The 21,877-nt window shown below is 47.6% G+C and overlaps 2 protein-coding genes and 1 long non-coding RNA gene across 4 annotated transcripts in view; 1 reads left to right on the top strand and 2 right to left on the bottom strand.

Annotated features, from left to right (window-relative positions):
* Positions 1-8,013: 8,013 nt before the first annotated feature.
* On the bottom strand, positions 8,014-11,050 carry Ackr1 (atypical chemokine receptor 1 (Duffy blood group)). Its single transcript, XM_048448852.3, has 2 exons — positions 9,485-11,050; positions 8,014-9,055 (listed from the first exon to the last, which is right to left on the bottom strand). The coding sequence occupies exons 1-2, from the start codon at positions 9,503-9,505 to the stop codon at positions 8,060-8,062; spliced, it is 1,017 nt and encodes a 338-aa protein (XP_048304809.1). The 5' UTR covers positions 9,506-11,050; the 3' UTR covers positions 8,014-8,059.
* A 1,010-nt stretch (positions 11,051-12,060) lies between these two features.
* The window catches only part of Cadm3 (cell adhesion molecule 3), a 31,029-nt gene continuing 21,212 nt past the window's right edge, over positions 12,061-21,877 (bottom strand). For both annotated transcript variants that reach the window (XM_048448849.3, XM_048448851.3), the window contains 7 exons: positions 21,439-21,591; positions 20,628-20,765; positions 20,116-20,286; positions 17,784-17,874; positions 17,241-17,410; positions 13,985-14,110; positions 12,061-13,232 (listed from right to left, as the gene is read on the bottom strand). In XM_048448849.3, coding sequence (XP_048304806.3) covers positions 13,114-13,232; positions 13,985-14,110; positions 17,241-17,410; positions 17,784-17,874; positions 20,116-20,286; positions 20,628-20,765; positions 21,439-21,591 — 968 coding nt within the window. In that variant the 3' untranslated portion in view covers positions 12,061-13,113. The remainder of the gene's footprint in view (positions 13,233-13,984; positions 14,111-17,240; positions 17,411-17,783; positions 17,875-20,115; positions 20,287-20,627; positions 20,766-21,438; positions 21,592-21,877) is intronic.
* On the top strand, positions 14,105-17,874 carry LOC125409705 (uncharacterized). Its single transcript, XR_007234872.3, has 3 exons — positions 14,105-14,268; positions 14,670-14,813; positions 15,646-17,874. It is a non-coding gene; the product is annotated as an uncharacterized LOC125409705 (long non-coding RNA).

The raw sequence follows: 21,877 nt of genomic DNA, 5'->3' as shown, positions 1-21,877 counted from the left end.
ACAGCACAGAACGCAGGACCCAACCCTCCATTTCTACCCAGTGTTTCAATTCAGTCACCAACAACTTTATGTATTTTCTCATAGAACAAAACTGACCTTTGGAATTCCCAATTAATGTCTCATATCCTTAGAGAATTGTTTATTAAATCCATAAAGCCTGTGTATCTCTCAATCTCCTTGTTTAAATTTAGAATACCCGACACAAGGCAAAAGAGGGCAAAGTGAGTTTGGAAAGCAGTCCTTGTGATCTCCCACCTCTATTATTAACATTAATTACAGAGAAGAACTTTCAAAAACACATCTTTAGGCTTCTTTGCTTTTTTTTTCCTTTTTTTAAAAATAGGTCTCTTTTTTAGAGCTTTTAACAGTAAATTTTAGGACCCACCCTAGGTCTGGGAGAAGTGGGAGTCGAAGTGACCGCTTCTGAACACTAGAGGGCGCCCAGGCACTAGCAACACTTTTTCTGCAGTCATTTGTGCCAGGAATGGTCCCCACCTGTTGGAAAAATTCAGGTCAGGTCCACATCTGGCTAAGGATTCTTTCATTGTTCCATAAGCCAGGTAGAGAGACAACAAAACTATTCCAGCTTTGGATCAGATGTTTAGTTCCAGAATCCAAACAGAGATAAAAATCAATGTGAGACCTGGGAACCTGAATTTAAAAAAATACATCTTTATCTAGCTATGTCATTTAACATGTTATCAGAGGGATCAAGGGCTCTTTTGTACCAAGTAACCTGAATCAGAATTTCTTTGTTGAGCCAAGGAGGCCATGATTGAAAAAGGTCTGTTTGGGTGGTCTGGTCCCTGCTTCTGTGAGCTAGTTGTTAGAGCTTTCTTAGCTCCACCCTATGATAGGGCACCCTGCTCTGCCTTCTGAATTTTTTCTTGCCAAACCTCAGCTTCAGTTCTTTCTGGAAATAAAAATTATAACATTAATAATTTCTTCCCCTTTATTTTCTTCTTATTCACGTCCTCACTGGCCCTTTCATCTCATAACATTTGTAATTTATTTGTGTGCTTATGCATTTAATCTTATGCATTTAATCTCTGCCTTTCGTTTTGATCTTTAGACACCACAAGGTCATGCCTCATATCTGGTCAGTTAATGACTAAAAAGAACACGAAGAAGTATAACTCCATTTTCTGTTCGTGGATGTGTGAGTTGGGGAGGTTCCTCTCCCCTTGTCCGTCCCCTTCTCTTTCTCCCTCCTTCCTTCCATCGGTCACAGTTGTCAGCCACTCTTGGTGGCATAGATCCCACCCTAGATTGCATTTCCTGCAGTTCATCCCTCATCATTCTCCCTGTTACTTCCTTTCATCCACTATTTCCAGTTCTGGAGCTCCACATCTATCTTACACCTTTTCCCACAGCCCCACCTTTCATTTGCTTTAACACAGACAGGTGTTTTCTCGATGTTTTTCAGTGTGGTTCTTCCACACCCTCTGAGGCACTCCTTCGGACCATCCTTGTGTCCGGAGCATGGTCTCTTATGTCATCATCATTCTGGTCAATGTCTTTTAAAAACTCTAATTTGTTAGTGGTCCTCTCAACACGTGGAACCTAGATCTGAGCCCTCCTTTCTGCACACATCCTGTTAGGGCAAGAGTAGCATCATCTCCTTTGTCTCCTGGATGCTGCATCTCCTAATGCAGTTGGAGACTGCATTAGCGTTTTGGCTGCCACACACATGATTGAATCATTCTTAGCTTGCAGCCAAGTGAAACCTCTAAGTGTTTGTTTTTGTTTTTAGTATAAAGACTTTTGTTTGTTGAGAGAGGTCTCTTCCATTCTACTCTGTGCAGTTGATGTTTTCAATGCGAGCTTCTAATCATCAATTTTAAATTTTATTTAATTCTTTCAAGTTTTGTGAACACAGTGTCCTTCCTTCCTTCCTTCTGTCTGCTCCTTTTACATTCCCCAGTACTTTCTGTGAGCCTCCTCTCATTAATCAACTCAATCTGGAAGGAAGAAGCACCCCTCACCAAAGTTGGAAAGGAGGGAAGGGGATGGTCAGAACAAGGCTATGTATTTGGAAGGTTCTAGGTTGACAAACATAATCAGTTCACTTCACCTCCTTCTCAGGTTACAGGCAGAGAGAGCCAGCCAATTCATTTGTGCTAAGCTTCTGCTCCAAGTCCACACCCATTCCTTCTGCTCTGACTAATTGGTTTTCTGTGTGTTGGCTTCCAGAATCGTCCACAACCACCTTACAAACATGCATGACAGCAAATGTCTGTCTATGAGTCTGCTCAGGAGAAACGTGCCAGTGAGACAGGCACTAGCGAAACTTTGAGGTCAGCTGTGAAGAAGCAGCCTCCTCGAGAAGATCTGCTGACTAAGGGTGCTGGAGATGTGCGTTCTGGACTGCAAAGAAGTCCAGTGCTGTTTCATGGAAGACTGAGAAACCACGTCTGGGAGAAAAGAAAGAAAGGAAAGGACATGCTGGGTCCGACAAGACAACGTTGATTAAAACTACAATCACTCTCGTTACATTCATTCTGTGCTTTGTAAAGCTAACATGACCAAGGACCTAAAATGTGTGAAAGATAGATTGTCCCCAGAGAATGGGGGTCACTGAGAACAAAAGACGAGGGTGGGAAATAGAGTTTAGAGGGAAATAAGGGGTAAGGCTGATGGGAATGCTAAATTAAAATTACTTAGTAGAGAAAACGAGGCAAAAGTTGCTACGAAGATCAAAATGACTTTTCTTTGTGGGCCCTTCCCTGGGCTATGATAAAAACGGAGCAGGGAACTGAAACGTGAATGTGATTCAGAGCCAATGGAAGACTTCATGTCCAAGAACTTCAGGGAGTATCCTGTGATTCAATTTTCCTCACATGCAGATGAAATATGACAACCTTTCCCTCCTCTTACTGGCTGTCCCAAGCCTAGAAGTTCCCCAAAGGAAGCAGAGTATTATTGTTTATCACATGGCTCACAAACTGTGGTGAAGTCCTCCAGTTCTGTCGGACACGACCTGACACAGAAAAGGGAGTCAGAGGCCCTGAAATCATTAAATAACACAAGAAAGACACAGCTTGACTCGGAGAAAGTAAGGGTTTGTTATTGTTGATTATTTTTGTTTTGATTTTACAGATTTCTCCAAAAAAATAATTTTCTTGTTTATCTCTGTTCCTGTCAGCACTAGATGACTATGGATCCTCCAGTGTGGGCAACTGTGCTTTATTCATATAAAATTAACTCATTTGCTTATGTGTTTATCAGCTGTTTACTGATCTCTGTGTCAATGCCCAGGCTAGGTACTCTTGAAGCTCAATACCTACCAGTGGAAGGAAGGGCTGGATGGGCACTAAACTGGCCAGACAGCAAGTGAATAACCAAGACAGGGCTGAAGTGGGATTCTTGCTGCTATGGAAACAGCATCAGCTGGGTGTGGTGTCTCATGCCTGGAATTCCAACATGTCTTTCTCTTAACTTGCCCAGAAAAACATCTCTGGCAGTGCTGTCAATGACCAGGGCTTTGTAACTGGGAAGGAGGAGGATGAGTGAGAAAACAGGGTGACTAAGGTCTTTGGGAGACTGAGGCAGGGCTATTTTCATGAGCACTTGCTGCTTTTGTAGAGGACCCAAGTTTAGGTCATAGCTTACAGCTAACTAATTGTAACTCCAGTTCCAGGGGATCTGCCTTCCTCTTCTGCCCTCTACCTGTGCATGCATCCACCTCCATGTGCTCACACAGGCGCACACATACACTAAAATAAAACCAAAGTGATTCTGTGTGTGTGTGTGTGTGTGTGTGTGTGTGTGTGTGTGCTTGTGCGTCTGTGTATGTGGGGTGTGTAAAGACTGGAATACAGAAGGGACTTGCCCATCCAAAGAATTGAGAAGCTACCATTAGGAATAAAACTTCAAGAACAAGAGGAAAAGCCAAGTTCCAAGTCTCAGACTAACTACCAAAACTCTGATACAGTGGCACAGTGCTAGCCATGAACTCCAAGAGCGGTTGAGGCAGTCGGCACAGTGCTAGCCCTGAACTCCGAGAGCAGTTGAACCATAAGAGCAGTCAGAGCAGGAAGACTAAACCCCGACTCTGAGGTCTGATAGCATAATTCTTAATGTCGGACTCTGTGACCTTCAGAAGATTTCCTAAGATGTGTCCCCCACAATATAACTTGCTTTCAAGGGGAACACAAGGTACATGCTATTAGCAAGACTAGAGACATAAGGGGTGGAATGTAATTGCTCCAGCACTCAGAAAACCACTTAAGAAATTTTTGCAAATAATTATTCTTGACGGAGGAGACACGAGGGTGACTTGAGACACCATGTGGGATGTCTTTGGGTGTCAGCAACTTTGGGTGCTCTGAATGTGTTAGAGACACACCAAAGGAAAGTAGCAAGCAATGGTGGTGATGGGGAAGGTGGTGCTCTCGGGCTCGAAAACAAGTTAGCAAACAGGTAGACAAAGAATTGGAGACACCTGAGAGTTATGAAGGCATAACCCTGTTGTGCGTTTAAAAGTATAGAAAGCATATTCTAAATGTAAAAGAGGCATGAAGATACCTGATTTCCTGCAACGATGTTTCCCCAGATCCTCCTACCCCAAATATCTGGGAGTTCTTATCTGGGGTTCCCTCTTCCCTTCATCTAACGGATATTGAAGGGATGAAAACCAGCACGAATGTTTTTCTGAACTGATGTGTTTTTAGATAACCCCCACCCCCTGTATGCTCCATACCTCTCCCACCCAAATCGCCTAACTGTCTAGATGATGGTTTGCAGAAACTTGGACTTGTTAATTAACCTAAACAGCCACATTCATCTGCAAGGTGCATTATTGTTAATTAAAACTGCGATTCTCCTCGTGCCCAGACGGAGGACTGCTGTTGTCAGAATAATTAGATAGCATAGGATGATTTTCATGCAAATTCCCAGCAATTAGAGTTGGCGATGAGTTGGGTTTGAAATCCCAGTGAAGTTCTCAGTGAGAATTCCTTGGAGGCTGCCAAGGAAAGGTGTTGGGGGACAGGGGAGGAGGGTAGAGGTATGGTGGTGGAGGAAAGGATTTAGGAAACAAATGCATGGTTCCTAAATCCTCTAGGGTGTGGGGCTCAGCCAGAAGGAAATGAATTAGAGGCATCAATGTGATGTTCAAACTTTTCTCAAAAAGAAAAGAATTCTCCCCTTAATGTAAATTGACCCTCCCCAGGGCTTTCTGCATTCCCAAGAGCTTGTTTCCCTGACTCTCATCTTTCTGAAAGTTTTTTTTTTCCTTAGCCAGGAGGCCCAATAACTCATACGCAGCTAAAATCCCTGCCAACCTTTAGATTAAATTCTAAGGAAACAGGATTTGTATTCCTGAAGGGTTGCACAAAAGATGCCGAGTTCCAACCCAATTTAGAGTGGTTAGTGGTACCCATTGGGTTAAATGGTTTGGATAGCAGGTCCCCATGGAAAGCATGTAGAAATGGCTGAAGTCAGAGTTGGACATAAGGATGAACTATACAGTTGCCGTATGCATAATGGCAGGGAAAGGGCATTCCCAAAGGACTGGGAGCAAGACAGCAAGGGTGAGGGAGGGGAATGAGAAGGAGATAACTTTTAGTGCTCTTGTTTCCAAACCCACTGTGACCTCTTATCAGTTGCCGGCTTCTGTTTCTTCTGCCTTCCCTTTGCAAGAGATGAGATAGCTGTCATCTATGCCCAGGACTCTCTCAACCCCGACTGAGCAAGGAGGGAGATCTAGCTGGAAGTATAGGATTGAAGTAGAACAGACAGCCCTAGTGGTGTTAGGCCAAGTTTCCCCTTAGTCTTGGAAGAATCAGGGAGTCAAAACAGCCTTACCATCCCTTAAACTAGGTCAGCCTCTAAATCCAGTTCCTCGTAAGAGAGGAAAGCAACATCTGGAATGATTGCAAGAGCAGCTGGAGATTCTCTCTCTCTCTCTCTTTCTCTCTCTCTCTCTCTCTCTCTCTCTCTCTCTCTCTCTCGTGTGTGTGTGTGTGTGTGTGTGTGTGTGTGTGTGTAAAAGGCAACTAGAAAGGAAATAGAAAATGAAAACACCAGGACACATTCACCATCACTATGGTTAGAGACCTGAGCATAATTTAGGCTTGTAAATTATTTCCCTTTTCCTCATTTTCTTTTCCTTTCTTTATGTTTCAGAATGTCTCCCGCGTCTCAATGGTCTCATAGTCCCGCCTTTCAATTTATGAGGCACCAATCAGGAGCTAAACCTGGTGGTTGCTAAGAGACCAGAGGAGGGAGATTTAGAGTCTTTGTCAAGGCACCCACCCAGGAAAATTCCCTGATCCTTATGCACCCTCCAGCCCAGGATGTTTTAAGTCATCCCTGTCCCTCTCCTACAGTTTCCTCTCAATCTTAAAACCCAGAACATCATGCATAGATATGTTAGGAAAGAAGACAGTAAAGAACATCTTTGAAAGTATAGAGACTGGAAGTAGATTCAGATTGATTTGAAGTATTCGCTCAAGTTTTCCTGGGTGGACTGGAGGTCGGTTGCAGGGAGAAATCTGTGGGCTTTCCAGGAAGAGGGTGAGATTGTTGCTGGCAGGAGTGCTCCATAGGAAGAGGGTCTTGCTTGCTGTCCTCCTAAACACTACCCAAGATTCTCTGAGCAGGGCATGAAAACAACCCTCTCAAGTCACAGGAAACAGACAGAGAAGCAGGCAAGTATGGGGGACAGATGTTCTAGAAAACTGGATAGGCAAGAGGAGGAGAAAAACACTGGTGTGAGGTAAAGGCTTCCTTTGAGAGCTGGGCTTTGAGAGGGAAACGTGGGCGTTTGTGTCACACGATGGCTTGGAGCAGGGTGTCTCCCTTCCAGTTGTTTCACCATTTCCACCTTCATGATCTCTTTCATGCCACACCACACACAAACGTGCTGCACATAAACAGCAAGGGGAGGGAATTACCGAGTAAGGATTTCTGCCCTCACACCCTGAATAGGTGCGGCACAGAACTAAGTCAGGAAGGGGCTCAGTAAGAGGTCTGTGCACACACACACGGGCATGGTATGTGTACTGCAGATGCAGATACTGACTGAGATGTAGGCTCATGCATAGACACGTTTCACTGAGTGCATGCATCCATTATAACATGGATACTACAGGCCCTAACAGATTGAGAGACAGATGTGTAGGCACACTCACAGAGAGAGGGAGGGGGAAGGAGCAATAAGGGTCATGATGAAGAATAAACCTGCAAGAACACACACACACACACACACAAACTCACATTCCCCCAAGCGCACATGCATTCTCATATGGAGAGAGACAAGCATACAGAGGAGCCAAGGTCATGGTAATGGGGGAAAAAACCTTCAAGTGTGCATATGTGCATGCAGAGAGAAGGAGAGGGGGAGGGAGGAAGGGGGAGGGAGAGAGAGAGAGAGAGAGAGAGAGAGAGAGAGAGAGAGAGAGAGGTGGAAAGATGGGGGGAATCAGGTCATGATGAAGAATTAGCAACATTATATCCTCCCTAGGTATATGCCCTAGTCTAGGCCACAGTAACAGCATTGGCCAAGTGACTGATAGCCCTAACAGGGTAGCTGCTCCCCAGTGTCCCTGAGCTTGCTTCTTTCACTTCCAACCACCACTCCGACCTCCAAGCAAAGTCAGAGAGGACAAACAAGTAAGGATTACCTGGAGGGGTCAGACAGGAGAGCAGCACTACCGCTTTGAGCTTTGCTCTCTGCCACTCACCTCTGAACCCCCGCCCTTTGCTTCTATACCTAGGCCATGTATTTTCTGAAATGGCTTCTCTTTCTCTTGCTCGTGAAGCCTTGTCTTCTTGTTTGGAGAGGTCATTTCTCCACTTACGTTGTTGTTTCTTTTTCCTGTCCGCATAAGAAGACAGTTTTCACTCACCTCAAGAGAACATCTGTATTCCCTGGGGATGTTTATCCACCGTTCTCTTTCTTCCATAGCAACTCTAGAAAACAGGAAAGCCAGGCATGCACTGCCCTCCTTTCTCTCCATGCTCTTTCTCCTCTTTAGTTCCAGATGAAATAAGAAAGCACCCGCTTCATAAAGGCAGTATAGACTTTAATTTAGGTTGACATGTGGGGAAAGAACTAGGATTTGCCTGAGAGGGCATCCACAAGAGAAGACTGTCTTGTAGGGAGGGACAGAGAAGGCAAGGATCTACGGGTGGTCTGGTAGCAGAATAGGGCCACGAGCAGGGGTGTAGCCACACAGTGCAAGACAGCCAGGGCTTCTGCCAGGTTCAGCATGACATCTAGAATCTTCTGGTAGAGACAGGTTTCCAAAAGCACGATTTTGGATCTCACCAAAGCATCAAATATAAGAACCATCCCATGAGGCCACCAGAAAATGAACCAGACCCATAGGACACTAACCCAGGGGCCTGGCTCCTTGCTCAATGCCTTCTTCAGCCCCTTGGCTGCCAAAAGAGCCAGTGGTAACACAGTAAAAATGGTAAAGCAGATTGCAGAATGCGTGAACTTCAAGGCTTCCAGGGCCCTGACGGGTGCGAGGGTGCAGACGCCATTGTAGACATCACTGGCCATGGTGACTGGCAGCCCTAACAGGGCAGCTGCTCCCCAAAGTCCCACAGTGAGTCCCAAGGTGAGGCCATGGATTTGACCTATACTCAGTCTGGGGTTCAGGCAGGCATAGCACCCTATCAGCAGAGCCTGGGCAAAAGCGGAAGTATACCAGACCCAGTAGCCCAGAAAACACAGGACTGTGCTATGGGAATGGTTTAACCCTGGTGCCAGGACAGGCACCGCAGTGCTGAAGAGGGCACTGCCTATTGCCAGCTGTGCCAGAATAGGCCAGCTGGGGCAGATCCGCCAGTGGGAGAGTGGTTTGAGAATCACGAACAGGACGGCACCACTTGCCAGCAAGCCCAGGAAACTGGTGAGGATGAAGAAGGGCAGTGAAGAATTATCAAGGAGATTACAGGAGTGGCAGGGGGCAGCTGCTTCAATGCTGTAGTTATCGTAGCTGTCAGTTGAGTCATAGGTGTTGTTTTCTTCATATGCATAATTCGACAAATCCAAAGTATACTGAGTTCCCGTCTTGTCTATTGGAAAGGAGGTTTCCACCTACAGGGTACACCCAGAAAGGACAGTCAGTCGGGGGCGGAGGGGAGATCTAACGCAACAATGAAGAGGCTAGAGTAGACTTGGGTTTGGAGAACAAGGGATCTGCCTCCAGGAGGTGGGTACAGCGGGCATGGTGAGAGCGGAAGCTGAGGGACCTGCAGGGTCAGAGCCACAAAGAAGCTTGGGTAGAGCTATGTGGAGATTTGGAGAAGCAGAAGGACAGAGAGAAAAGAGGAGACACCAGCATGGGACTGGCTATAAGGTGGAGGAGGAAGAGCAAACATGGACAGGAGGCTGAGGGAAGGACAGAGAAATGATTTTTGAAACAGAACAAAGAAGCACAGGGAGATGGTAAGGGAAAAAAAAGAAAGGGTATAAAATCCTGAGAAGACAGAGACAAGGGTTCTGGAGCACGGCCCCCACACTCACCGGGTGCAGACAGTTCCCCATGGCACAGCAGGCTCGGGGCAGGCAGAGTAAGGAACAAGGAGGCCTCTCTGTCAGCAGCTGTGACTCCGAGATAAGTGCCCAGGGCTAATGAACGCTCTCAGCTTCTGGGCAGAGCCTGGATGTGTGTGTGGGTCACACTCAGGAAACTACCCAACGCCTACTGCCTACTTAAACTTTAGGCCAACACAGGGGGCTGTCCGGGGGCTTCCTGTTTTGAAGTCAGATTTGACTGGTAGAATGGCCTCGAGAAAATAACACAGTGAGAGCCACAAAGGGGGAATTTTCCCAAAGGTGGCAAGGAAGAAGCCTTGTGAACTTTCCAGCAAGGGAGGATCCTTCAGGAATAAGGAAGGATGAGGGGCCAGGGGTGACATATGAAGCAGAGATAAGAGAGGGGAGCTGGGAAGTTGGAGTGACCAGGCATCTGATGACTCTCTCTGTTCTCTACTCCTTTGAATCAGATCCAAGGAAAGAGTTCAAAAGTTCCCGTTTGTGGGGAAGGTGTGCTAATGGCATTGGCTGTTGGCTCCACCCAGACTGAGAACATGCAGTTAAGTGGATGTCTTTTGTGTGTGGTGGAATGAGCCAGGGAATACACCTATTTATCTGTGTCCCTGGGTTCAGTATCAGTGTGCCCCCATCTGAGTGCCAGCTGCTAGGTGGTGCCTGGGTGTATGCCTCGCTATCTAGAGGTGTGGGTGCTTCAGTCTAAGAGGGACAGAAGATTGGAGGTCTGTCAAGTCCATGTAATGACTTTCCTTCAGGGAGCAATTGGGCATTTGCCTTACCACCTATGGACTCAACGAATGGGTCTCTCACACCAAGCAGAACACATGGTGTCTGACACATCAAAATAGCCTCTGGGGGACCATGGGACAGCTTACTTTGATGTGAGAGTATAGCCCACTGGGTAATCTCTATTCATTTTGATGTGAGACGTACAGACTATGAGACTGCTTCATTGGCTTGCCGCCTTTGCAATGAGTGGAGTTTTTGATGGGACATAGAATTTCTCTGGCCAGGAGAAATACAGAATCCATGTTCAGTAGGTGGATTTCCATTAACCCCCTCAGACTGAGGTGCAAAAGGCTGAGTACCCAGGTCAAGTTTCAGGCTTAACAGGAGGGAGACAGGAAGGTGGTTTGACAAAAACAGGTGAAGCTCTCCTTCCTGGAGGGTGTGAGTGGGGTCGTCACCTCCATCATGGTGTTGGCCAGCATTGCTGGGCAGAGGGTAACAGGATAGCAGTCAGATGACATGCCTCAAAACCAAATGTTCTCTGGAAAGCAAATGACTCAGACACTCTCTCCCCTGACTCCACACACAGACATTCCGGAGGGTGGCACGGCAAGGAAGCAGTGCCAGGTGCCTGGGACATGAGGACAGCCCTCAGTTACATGCAGCCCAGCCAGCAGTGAGAACAGCAGAAAGGAAGCAACCCGACCACACGGATAATCCAGATATATTGAGGGTGGTCCCTCTGAGATTAGCACAGGAGAGTTAGAAAGATTATAAAGATACACGATCCCCTTCCTGCTCCCTTCCCCCACCCCCACCCACAGACAGACACACACAGCACAACGGCCCCTCTCCCCCCCGCCCGCCCCGTACAAATATGGCTTCTGTGTAATATGGACAAAGTGGTTCAGCTCGAAGAGGAGAAGTCGTTTTCCCAAAAGCGGGTGCTGGGAGATGAGGAGCCTGGACAGGTCTGGGGCCCAGGGCTCCCTTGCTGCTATAAGAGGAGAATCCCTGGCTTAAGTGAGGGGATGCCTGGGGTGCCCAGGACCCTAACCAGGGGCTGGAAGATTCACGAAAGTATTACCTGAACTGAAGGAATAGGCAGGCCTGCTGGATGGCAGCTGCCCCGGTTTGCACACCTGTTGTCAGAGCAGGGAGGACATGCTGGAGGAGGGGGAGAGTGATGCCAAGTGCATCCTGAGTCTGAGGGACAGACCAATCAGGATGGAGAGGGTGAGCGATCTCAACTCCACAGCAACCAGCGTGGTCATAGAAGGAAGACCGTAAACCAAAAGCTGAGATGGGGACCCAGTCCTCTAGTCCCTGGGTACAGAGGATGGGAATCTAGAGTCAGTGCCAAGGAGAGACTTGAGGGGTGCATAGCAGAGGCTGTGGCCCTGGCTCCATGGCTCAGAGATGGGAGGTCCAGGGAAGGGTGGTGAATGTGTGGTGTTTCACAGAGGGACAAAACGCACAGCTGGGCAAACCACATCTTGGGACTCCCCCCCCCTCTCAGATAGGCATCAAGAATGGTTTGGAAATGACTAGGATGGAGCAGCCCTCCTAGATGAGGTACAAACCCTGACTAGGAACCATTCACTCCCAAAGCCCACCTCATGCCTTACGTGATCCATGCCCTGGTGCCCACCCAAGATCCCTGGTCCTCTTCAATCCCTTTACTTCTTGCTCACACAAACACACATGTACACACATTCATGCACACTTACACACACTTACACACAGAAACAGACACACACACACACACATGCACAAAGTTCACATTATTCCCTCGGTTTGGGCAGGAAACAGCTCACTGCAATGAAGCTCCTTTTAGTAATTTTGTTGTCATGTCTGCCTGGCTGCTGAGGGAGGAGGGGCCGAGGGCGGGCACAGGGAACAGGAGAGGGCACAGGGTGACACAGGCGGGAGGAGTAGTTGCTGAGCAATGCCATGAGAGGAGCGGTTGCCGTGCAACAGTCCAGGGTCTTGGGTAAGAGTGAGGGGCCCCGTGCGAGGTGGGGGAAGCAGACGCTGTCCAGGCCCAGAAGCTGTGCCTCTTTCACAACTGCTAGGAGAGAAAGCTGAGCTCTGCTGTCCACCAAGGGCCAATTCTGTGAAAAGAGCCTAGCTTCATTCATCGTGTGGGGGCAGTGGATGGACAGGGCCACTTTCTCCATCCTCTCTCTGAAAATCTGTTCTCTCTGGGAGGGACATGTTGAAGCCCTGGATCCCTGTGTGGCTGCACGCCATCTTCAGTTCACATCTTCTTGAGGACTTTCCTACTCATTCCTTTCTTACGTAATGCAAGAGGGATATCGGCTTGACGCCCGTCTCCCTCTCTGTAGCTCACAATACATGGCTGGCAGAGGTAGAGCCGCCCCCACCCCCTGCTTCCATTCCCAGGCTCCTCGGAGACACCTGGGAAGCTGGTCTGCCGTGAAAATGGAAGGAGGGCTATCTTGAGCCCCCACCTGCAAACCAGCCCTGCTCCGCATTCGTTTCTCATCCCTCCAAATTCCTTCTCTGCGCACTGCACATGCGCTGCTCTCCTCACCCCCATGGCCCCTGCCTCTCCAGTCTTGGAGACGGATTTGATTTGGGATTGTTACAAAAATAATAATAACCCAAACGCAGAGAAGCCACGGAAAGGGCTGAGGGCAACCCACCCCTCCCCCCCGCCCTCCTCCCCCCCATTCCAAACCGAGTACAAAACCGCACCCAAAGCAGACATTCTGTACAGGGGGCTGGGTGGGCTGGGGAGCAAGCGGGAGGGGCGGCCCTGGGGTCGCTCTGTACAAGTTCAGGTTGGTAACAGCCCAGCAGTCCCCATGGGGCCCCTGTGGGGCACAGGAGGTGAGTGGGTGCTCCTAGATGAAGTACTCCTTCTTGTCATCCCCGCCTGACTGCCCGCCTTCTGCGTTGATGATGGCCGTATCTGCATCTGGAGCATCGTCGGAGCCCTTCGCTTCGTGTGTCAGGTAGGTTCCTGTGTGGAGACAGAAGCTCCTCTTTGCAGAAGTGTCTCTGCCTTTGAAGTCCACCCTGCCCACGTCCCTACCCACCCACTCACATAGCGCTCATCTCGTCTTTCTCTTGCCTGGAGCTTTCTTCCACCCAGCCTTCTCTTAATCTGCATTTCACTGCCAACATCCCTCACCTGACCACACCCCCATGAATAATGAATCCTACCCTTAACTAAAATCTCATCTATAATGTAGGCAAGAAATAAAAGAGGGGTGTGTGTGTGTGTGTGTGTGTGTGTGTGTGTGTGTAGGCGCACACGCGTGCACATGTAGTGGAGATAGGACTTAGGCACGACCAGTCTAGGCAGTTAGGCTACTGGCTGCACGTCGTAACAAAATAGAAGGGAAAGTGGAACAGATAGAGAAAAAAAAAAGGTATGTGTGAGGATGAAGAAGAAGGAGATCAAAGAAAGAAAAGGAAGCCAAAGAGATGGCAAAGAAGGCAAAGGCAAGAAGGAAGGAGCCAGATCAAATGCAGAGCAGCAAGGAGCAGCTGACTAAGTGGGCAGGTCTGATTGTACTTGGATGTTTACCAGGTGCCAGGCTTGACTGTGGGGTTGCTGCTGCTCAGTGATCACAGCATTGGCATTGCATGGGTTGGCTGTATTTCTTTTTCAGACACCCTAAGGAGTCTACAGGGACCTGCCTCTTACTGTCTGTCCTTTCCTGACTGGTCTCCCCACCCACCCACGTCCTCCTGATCAATGCCTCTGACCTTTGTGCCTGATCAGATAGTGTCCAAGGAAGATAAGCAGAATGAGCAGCAGGAAGACAATGAAAGCCACAATCCCTCCGATGATGGCGTGGTAGGTACTGGAGGATGAGGGCACTGGACTGGGGTCTGCAGGGAGAAGAGGCATAGAGTTAGAACTGGGACGGTGAGGACCTTCAGCTCCCATGCTGATTTGGCCCTAGATAATATCACAGAAGAGACATCGACTTCAGGGGAATCCAGGAGGTGTATGCAAGCACAGGGACCATGCCTTAGTCTGTGCTCAGGTGAGTATCACCACGCTGGCAATGTAGTGATTCTTAAAAGAAAAAATGATGTATTCATCAGGCAATAAACAAACCAGCTCTCACTCCACTATCCACGTTGCTTTCTTGGCATCAAAGCTTGACCTTAATCAGAGATAATTACTTTAATGGCTGTGAGCAATATCAAAATTCTCCCCTTCCTCCCTTTTCTCCACCCCCCAGTCTATTGTCCACCTCTGTCTCTCTCTTCTCTCTCTCTCTCTCTCTCTCTCTCTCTCTCTCTCTCTCACACACACACACACACACACACACACACACACACAGAGAGAGAGAGAGAGAGAGAGAGAGAGAGACATCTGTGTTTTTTTGATCCTTAACTATCTCTCATGTCTCCTCACATCCTGTCTGCTTTTCTGCCCTAGTCCCTTTAGGGGCTTCTTTGCCACTCTGCTAGTCTTAAGATCAGCAGATGGGGAAGAAACAGTGAAAACTGATGGAGCCAAGATTAAGAGTTGGAAAGCACCTTGCAAAGAAAATGCTGGACTGTTCCACCCTGTATAAAACTTGTAAGTTTCCCTAGAGAGCAAGGTAATATAGTCTGATGTGAATTAGAAACTCATCTTCCTTCTTTAGGATGAGCCCAGGACCTCAACTCTACCCTGGAATCTTTATTCCAGCCTGGGCTGTGACCTAGACAACTGCCTTATCCCATAGCATTTAGTATCTCTGCTCCCAGGGATTTCATTCTTTCTTCTTTAAGCTCCCCAACCCACATGCTCTTAAACATATCTGGTCTTTTTCTTCAGTAATTCCTTCTTGGCAAGGAAGACGACTTATTCAATAAAACCCAATCTTCTGACCCATCCAAGGAAAGAGGCCTAATATTTCATCTCTACTCTGACATCATCCAAAAGTTTGTGCACAAGACTGGTTTGCTTTCTCCTGTGGTGTTGGTGTTCTTCCACTCACTACACAAAATTCGCCATCCATAATAGGTGTGGACTGATCTCGTAGTACAACCTGGACCAAGAGTGTCAATAAAATCCTTAACCTTGGTCAGAAGGCCAAATGTCTGTGGATAAGTGCACAAACCCAGGACAGTTCTGACATCTCCACGATTACGTTAGCCGCAGCTATAACTCCCCCACCCATGGGAGAGCTCCTGTTATTCCTTGAATCCCGCTTGAGTCTTGCAGCCTCATTGACTCCTAGACTTTTTTTTCTTCCCTACCTCATGTTTCCCCAGGCTTGACTGGGCCAGCTTTTTAGTTCCTTGACTTCCAATGCCTTATTTGAAAAGAAAACATATGTACTTCTCTTTTTAATGTTCTGCTTGGGAGGGAGATGGAGGATGGACCAGGAGTTCCATGATGGGACAGGGGTGTTGACATGTTGCAGGGCAAGATGACTGAAGAAACATGAGATGCAATCCACTGGGAAAAATCAATCCTGGATATTTACTCCGGAAGATAGAGAAGCAAAAAAGTTCTTGAAAAAAAAGACTCACAGTCTTCCGCTGTCAAAATGACTTCTGGGGTTGTTAGCAACCACCCTCTGTCTGCAGGTATAATGCACCTTGCTTTTCATTTCTGGGAGGTCTTCACTCAGGAAGATTCCTGAAGAGGTTGCAGTAACTCCTTTCACCACCAGGCGTCAGCACTGGTAGCAAACACTAACCTACTCCTGCTTAGCTTTTTATCCCAGGGCAGAAGGATCAACAAGATACCAACTGCAGGGCATATTAATTTTCTTTCACTGCCGGTAGCCACCAGAAATGGTCTGGAAAGATCCAGGGGATGAGTCGAGATCTCAGAGCCTTGTTGTAGCTCTCAGAATCTTATACTAGCCCTGTTGTGCCGAGCGGCTCCCCATAGGGTGAAAGGTTGAATCAAGAAGTAGACATTCTGGTCTCAAGCACTTAACCCTCTTTCTCATGCCTGAGAACCTGGGTGTTAAGCATCCCTGCCTCACTGAGCATTTCAAATGAGGAAAGACCCTGAAGTTTCTTCAGCACTTCCTCTATTCTGTAGAAAGATTTGAAGACTTTCTGGAAGGACATCAATGGCATTGATGTCTTTCAAAGAAGAAAAAAAAATTCCTTACCAGCTCCCTCTAAAGCCACAAAGTGACAGCTTTCCTAGCTTGTCACTTCCCTTGAAGCTTGGTTTAAATATAGTGTGTGTGTGTTTGTGTGTGTGCGCGCGCACATGTCTGTGAATGTGCATGTGTGTGCTAATGTACACTGTATGTCTGTGCACTAACTGTAGAGGTCAGAGGAATACCATCCACCTGATTCTTTGGGACAGGGTCATTGTGGTCATCTCTCACTAGCAGAGAGCTCATCAAGTACGATAGGCCGTCTCTGCCGCCCCAGCACCGGGATTACAAATGTGAGCTCCCACACCTGTTTTTGTTTGGCTCCAACTGGCAGGGACTCGACTGAGCAACCCAACATTCTAGGCACCTGGTGGCTCCAATTTTTGAGAAGCACTTCAGAAAGAAGCCATCTCTTGTCCCTTAGGAAGGTGAAGCACCAGAGAAGAGACTCGGGCCATCTCTCAGCATAGCGCATGCTTGTTCCTTTTGTTCTTTGCCAAACTCTAATGCACACAGGGTCCTCGGGAAGGAAACAGGTGGCAGTGACGCATATGCTGTAGCTAGTCCTAGGAGGAGGAGCTCTTAAGTAAGCACACCTGCCGTCAGGAGGGGCCTCTAAATGAAAATGGCATTCTCCCCGTTAGGTGGTAAAGACGGTTTCAGAGGAGCCACTGCCTGCAGAGAGAGACGGTGGGAGCCCATCTTTCTTATGGTTACATTAAGAAACAATAAGGCTTACCATTGTTACACATCCCTGGGGCCTAAGGGCAGTGCCTTCTGGTAGCGGGCATTTTTCATCCACCCTACTGCCACTCAAGGGGATGCGGTTGCCATCCGGAGCGCAAGAGATGGTCAACGAAGGGAGATGTTGGAGGAGAGAAGCTGAAGTGACTCACCATTGACGTTGAGGGTGAAATAGGCTGTGTAGCTGCCCATGTTGCTGGTGGCTGTGCAGCCGTAGGTGCCACTGTCGCTCTTGTTCAGGAAGGGGAAGATGAGAGCCCTCTCTTGGGTCATCTTCAGGGGTGGCTCGCTGCCTTCCTTTACCCACAGGTACTGCTGGGGACTGTTGAGATAGAAAGATGGGAAGTACTCAGGATGGCCTGGAAGAAAGGGCTGGAATAATTAAAAACAACCTGGTAGCAGGGAAATCAGAAACTGCATAGTGAAGTTTAAGGGTAGGTGTTGGTGGAGGTGTCTTGGGTATAATTTAGAAAAGGCAGAGATGTTTTGAACCATATTTTACTGTGACTTTGTTCCTTAGGGGAACAGAAGGAGCTGAGCAAGGGAGCGCTCCAACCTCACTTCTGCTGTAGAAATAAAGGAGAAGCCCTATTGTACAGCTAGGGGACCATTGTTATGCCTCAGCAGGTACCCAGGGGATGGGGGTTATCAGAGAGAGAAGAGGGGTATCAGAGACCACGGACTGCTCTTCTTACACTGGATTGCCACGCCCCTCACAGTGTAGCAACAGCTTCTGGCCTTCCCGGGGATGCGCAGGCTCTGGTCTAATCAAGGCTGTCGGCGTGTCTGTGGAGAAGCACAGGATAGCAGCGCCAAGCTCCTCACTCTGCATAGGAGATCCCTAAACCTGTGGGAATCGCCTAGTTACATGTTATAGATTCTCCTGAAGTCTCAGAAGTGTGAGAGGCTGTGAACAAGTCCTTCTGCCTCCTGGCTCTTGTGAACATGGACTATGAGGGCCACAGACCGAGAACAACCTGGTGTACCTCAACCTCTGAGTGATGGCATTCCAGCAGGTCTGTCCTTGGTGGGGGCCTATGGGATGTCTTAGCAGAGCTGAGGAGAACCCATGGTTTATTCATGCCTAGCAAACTGCCTGGCACCTAGACAGGATCTAATACATATTTTTAAAGGAACAAAGGAAGTGAACTTGACACTGACTGAGTCCACAACCTCTCAACTCTGTCTGCTCTGTGAGGGAGCTTGAAGTGAAAGCAATGCCTGAACACAAAGCATCCCTTTGAACGGTCAGCCCAAACATGGAATGAGAGTATAGAAACAGCAAGGGGCGAGGGTCAAATTTTGGCTGAAAAAAAAAAAAAAGGCCTGAGACAATATGGCTGGCTCTGTGAGAGAATAATGACATCTGTCAATGATGCCAAAAGGCTGCTTAGGAGGCTGGGTCCAGATGGCGGCTTAGAACAATGTGACCAGATGCTGGTTTGGAACCACAGATAAAGAGGATGTGCTATCCCTAAGGAGAGAGCCAACCTTAACAAGCAGTTAATGAACATGCGTCCGTTAATCACACAGGACAAAGAGAGACAGGTCAGGTGAGAAAATGGGTATTCTGGGGCTTCACAGCCGAAGAGGCCTCTAGCATAGCACCTGGAGTGGGGCATTTGTTGACTGACTGCTGATCACAGGCTGAAGAGTAATTGCCAAATGGCCTGGTTTCTAAGAGAGGACTCTGTGGGGCTCCAATAGTATATTCTTCAGTTACGGCTGGGGACCAGGGTTCAAGAGAACTGCCCAAGGCCCAAGACCTCACGCTTAGAACTAGTAAATACAGAAATACTTTATAGCAAGTTAGAACTTGGAAGTTAATAGAGTTCTTCCATATATATTATTCCATTTATTCTCAGTATAATTCAGCGGAGTAAGGCAGATTCACCTAGATATTAAATGCTTTGGTGAAGCCAATAGAGCTAGTACGTAGTAACCATACTCGCTAGGAGGCCTGTCCATTGAATGTCATCCAAATGGACTATGGTACTGCCCAAAATTAACGAATGTTAAAGTTTGAATAAAGGGTCTAGCCACTGATTAAATGGCACCGAAATTAATCAGCTTGTGTCTTCCATAAGGAGATTAAAAGCTATCACTATTTTTGAAAATCCCCAGCTTTTTGGTAAATTGGGAAAGCAATGCATGGCTGTACACGCCTCTATGCTTGACTTCCACACTTCCATTCCTCCTTTTCTTTTCCACATGGAAAAGCTCCTTTGAAAGGCTTCCAGATTTCCCCAGAGGAGAAACCTGCAGAGACGCCAGCTTTTCAGGCATTCTTTACTGGCACTAAAGACAGAGTCTACGAAGAGGATGCAGAGGTGTGGAGAAAGTGCGAAGCAGCGAGCCCTGGGCCACCTTAAGTCACAATCCCAAGAAGAAGCGTGGAAGAGGGCCAAATAGAGATGTGACTGAGAGGTAGAAGTCCTTGGAATGCTGCAAGACCGGAGAGAATTGTGCCTCGCTTCCACCCACAACTCTTGGCATGACAGAATGTTAGAGTGAGAAGAAGCCATAAGGATATCCCAGCTCACCTCTCTCGTTTCAGAGGGAAACAACCGCGATCAGTGGAGGAGAGCTGTCTTCACACCACAGAACCAGCGTGGCGTGGAGTACAGACTAAACTACAGCCTGAGACTCTGGGTTTGGTACTCTTACCACCGTTAAGTTACAGCCTCACTCCATTTCACCAGCGTAGCCCAAGGGCTGGTAAACTTGGCCCCTGGGCCAAGTCTTGCCAGTTGCAAGCTTTAGTAAATAAAGTTTTATTGGAATGCAGCCCAACTCATTTGTTTACGCTTTGTCTGTGGCTGCTCTCCCGCGGCACAAGCAGAGTCAACTCAGTGAGACAAAGACCTCAGCTCCCCAAGCCTTCCGTGTTTGCTATAGGGCCTGCTTTACTGAGGCTTTGCTACTTTTGCTAAGCCTATTGCCTCGTGTGTAGCCAGCAGCACGCTTTTCTTTTCCTTACTCCCTACCTCACACCTGGTCCTTCCCACCCCAGAGCCCATGACATACATAAAACTTCAATGCGCTGAGAGGTGACTCTGTCAGCTCCCTTTAGAGATTCATGGTTCACAGAGCAGACGATGCTCGCTCCGTCATCTTCCCGGGTAACCTGGAATGACACTGAGCTGCTCACAGTGAAGGTTTTTCCATTAACATCTTCCTGGACTCGTGTTTGTTCTCCTAGAATGCAGAAAAAGGCAGACAGACAGAAACACACACACACACACACACACACACACACACACAGGAGATACATTGTCAGTATATACAAATAGACTGTATCTTAACATCCAGACACTGTCTGGGCCCCACAGATTCTATCTTGGACAGACTCAGAAAATGTTTGAAATGGATATGAATGTGTAAAGAGAATGTAGATCCTGACACACACATATCCACAATGTCCCTGCCCTTCACTTTCTTCATCTCCATTATTTCTTATGTGTCATATACACATATATTGCACCACCCCATTCCCTGCACCACCTCATTTCTGCAACCCCGTGGCAGGAGCTACTCACCGTGGAGTTCTTGGTCACCTTTCCTCCAGGTGAGCTGGGCTGCAGGCTTGCTCCCAGAAGACTGACAGTTTAGAGTGGCTGTCTCCTTTTCCCGCAGGGATGACTTATAACCAGTGATTATGGGCTTCTGTGGGATTCCTGCAATGGAGAGGGGATGGCCAGGATAGGAAGGAGAGGCACCGTGAAGTCACACTTCCAGTTCTCCCTGTAGATATGTCCGCTATAAGAGGCAGAATATCTGAGCTCTGCTTTGGTTTAGACCAATGGGTAGAAGCACAAAGGGTAGGTGCTCTCTTGGATCTAGTTCTTGAGGACAAGATGGGAAGACTAAGGTGAGGAGGTATGATAGTTTAGGAGGAGTGGTGATGCTGTGCCTGAACATGATAGTGACTGGATGTCCCAGAGTCCAGCTAGGTGGCCATGCATAGTAAAAGGCCCAGAGAAGTGGAGATGTGAATTAGAATCCAGGATGAAGATAACTGCATTCAAACAACTGAAGAGCTTTTCTTGGAAATTAAAATAAGATATTTTATATAGATCTTGTGTCTCCACATGGAATTTTCAGAGTGAAGGAGAATGACCATTCCCTGCTATAAATTGTGAAGTTTATGCTTAAAGAGATTTGTTCCAGAACAAATAGTAAGTACAGCAGATCAGAACTCTGCTTTTCTCGTATTTAGAAGAGAGCGTGCAGACCTTTTCTGATATTATTGGAGGCCTGCATGGTTCTGGGAGGCTTTGGGGGATCAACTGAGGGAGATTTGTTGGCAAAGCAGCGTGCCGCAGAGACACAGGGGTTGAGGAGCCTCACCTAGCACAGTGACAAGGGACTTGGCAGTTCGCACAGGCATGGTGAAGATGGAGCAGGTATATTCGCCCTCGTCTGCCAGCGCCACATTGCTGATGCTGATACTGAGCTCGTGGGGAGTAGATCTAACCAGCTGAATCCGATTATCTCGAAGAGCTGGGGAAATCAGAATGGAGAGTCAGGGTTCTACCAGGACCTTGCACGCTTATCTTCTACTGCTGTGCTAACGTCATTGAAGGGAGGGGAGGAATGATGGGGATGGGAGACAAAACCGAAAGAAAAGAAAATGATAAACAAAAACCCCAACCAAAACAAACAAACAAAAAAACCATCTTGAATTAGGACAGAATCATTCCGTGATTTTCATGAGCCACTCAACATGGTAGCTTAATAGACCAATATTATAGTCTATATTTTGTGTAATTACTTAGGAAAAGCCTGG

The sequence above is a fragment of the Myodes glareolus genome, chromosome 5, assembly GCF_982192425.1.
Source record: "Myodes glareolus chromosome 5, mMyoGla1.1, whole genome shotgun sequence".
Taxonomy (NCBI): Eukaryota; Metazoa; Chordata; class Mammalia; order Rodentia; family Cricetidae; genus Myodes; species Myodes glareolus.
Note: the sequence above shows the minus strand (reverse complement) of the source record. Positions and strands in the feature narration are given on the sequence as shown.

Bases quoted from the DNA above. Each gene is read 5' to 3' on its own strand.
- Ackr1 (XM_048448852.3), bottom strand. From the start codon at position 9,505: ATGGGGAACTGTCTGCACCCG. The intron at 9,056-9,484 runs GTGAGTGTGGGG...TGTACCCTGTAG, and splicing joins TGGGGAACTGTCTGCACCCG to GTGGAAACCTCCTTTCCAAT.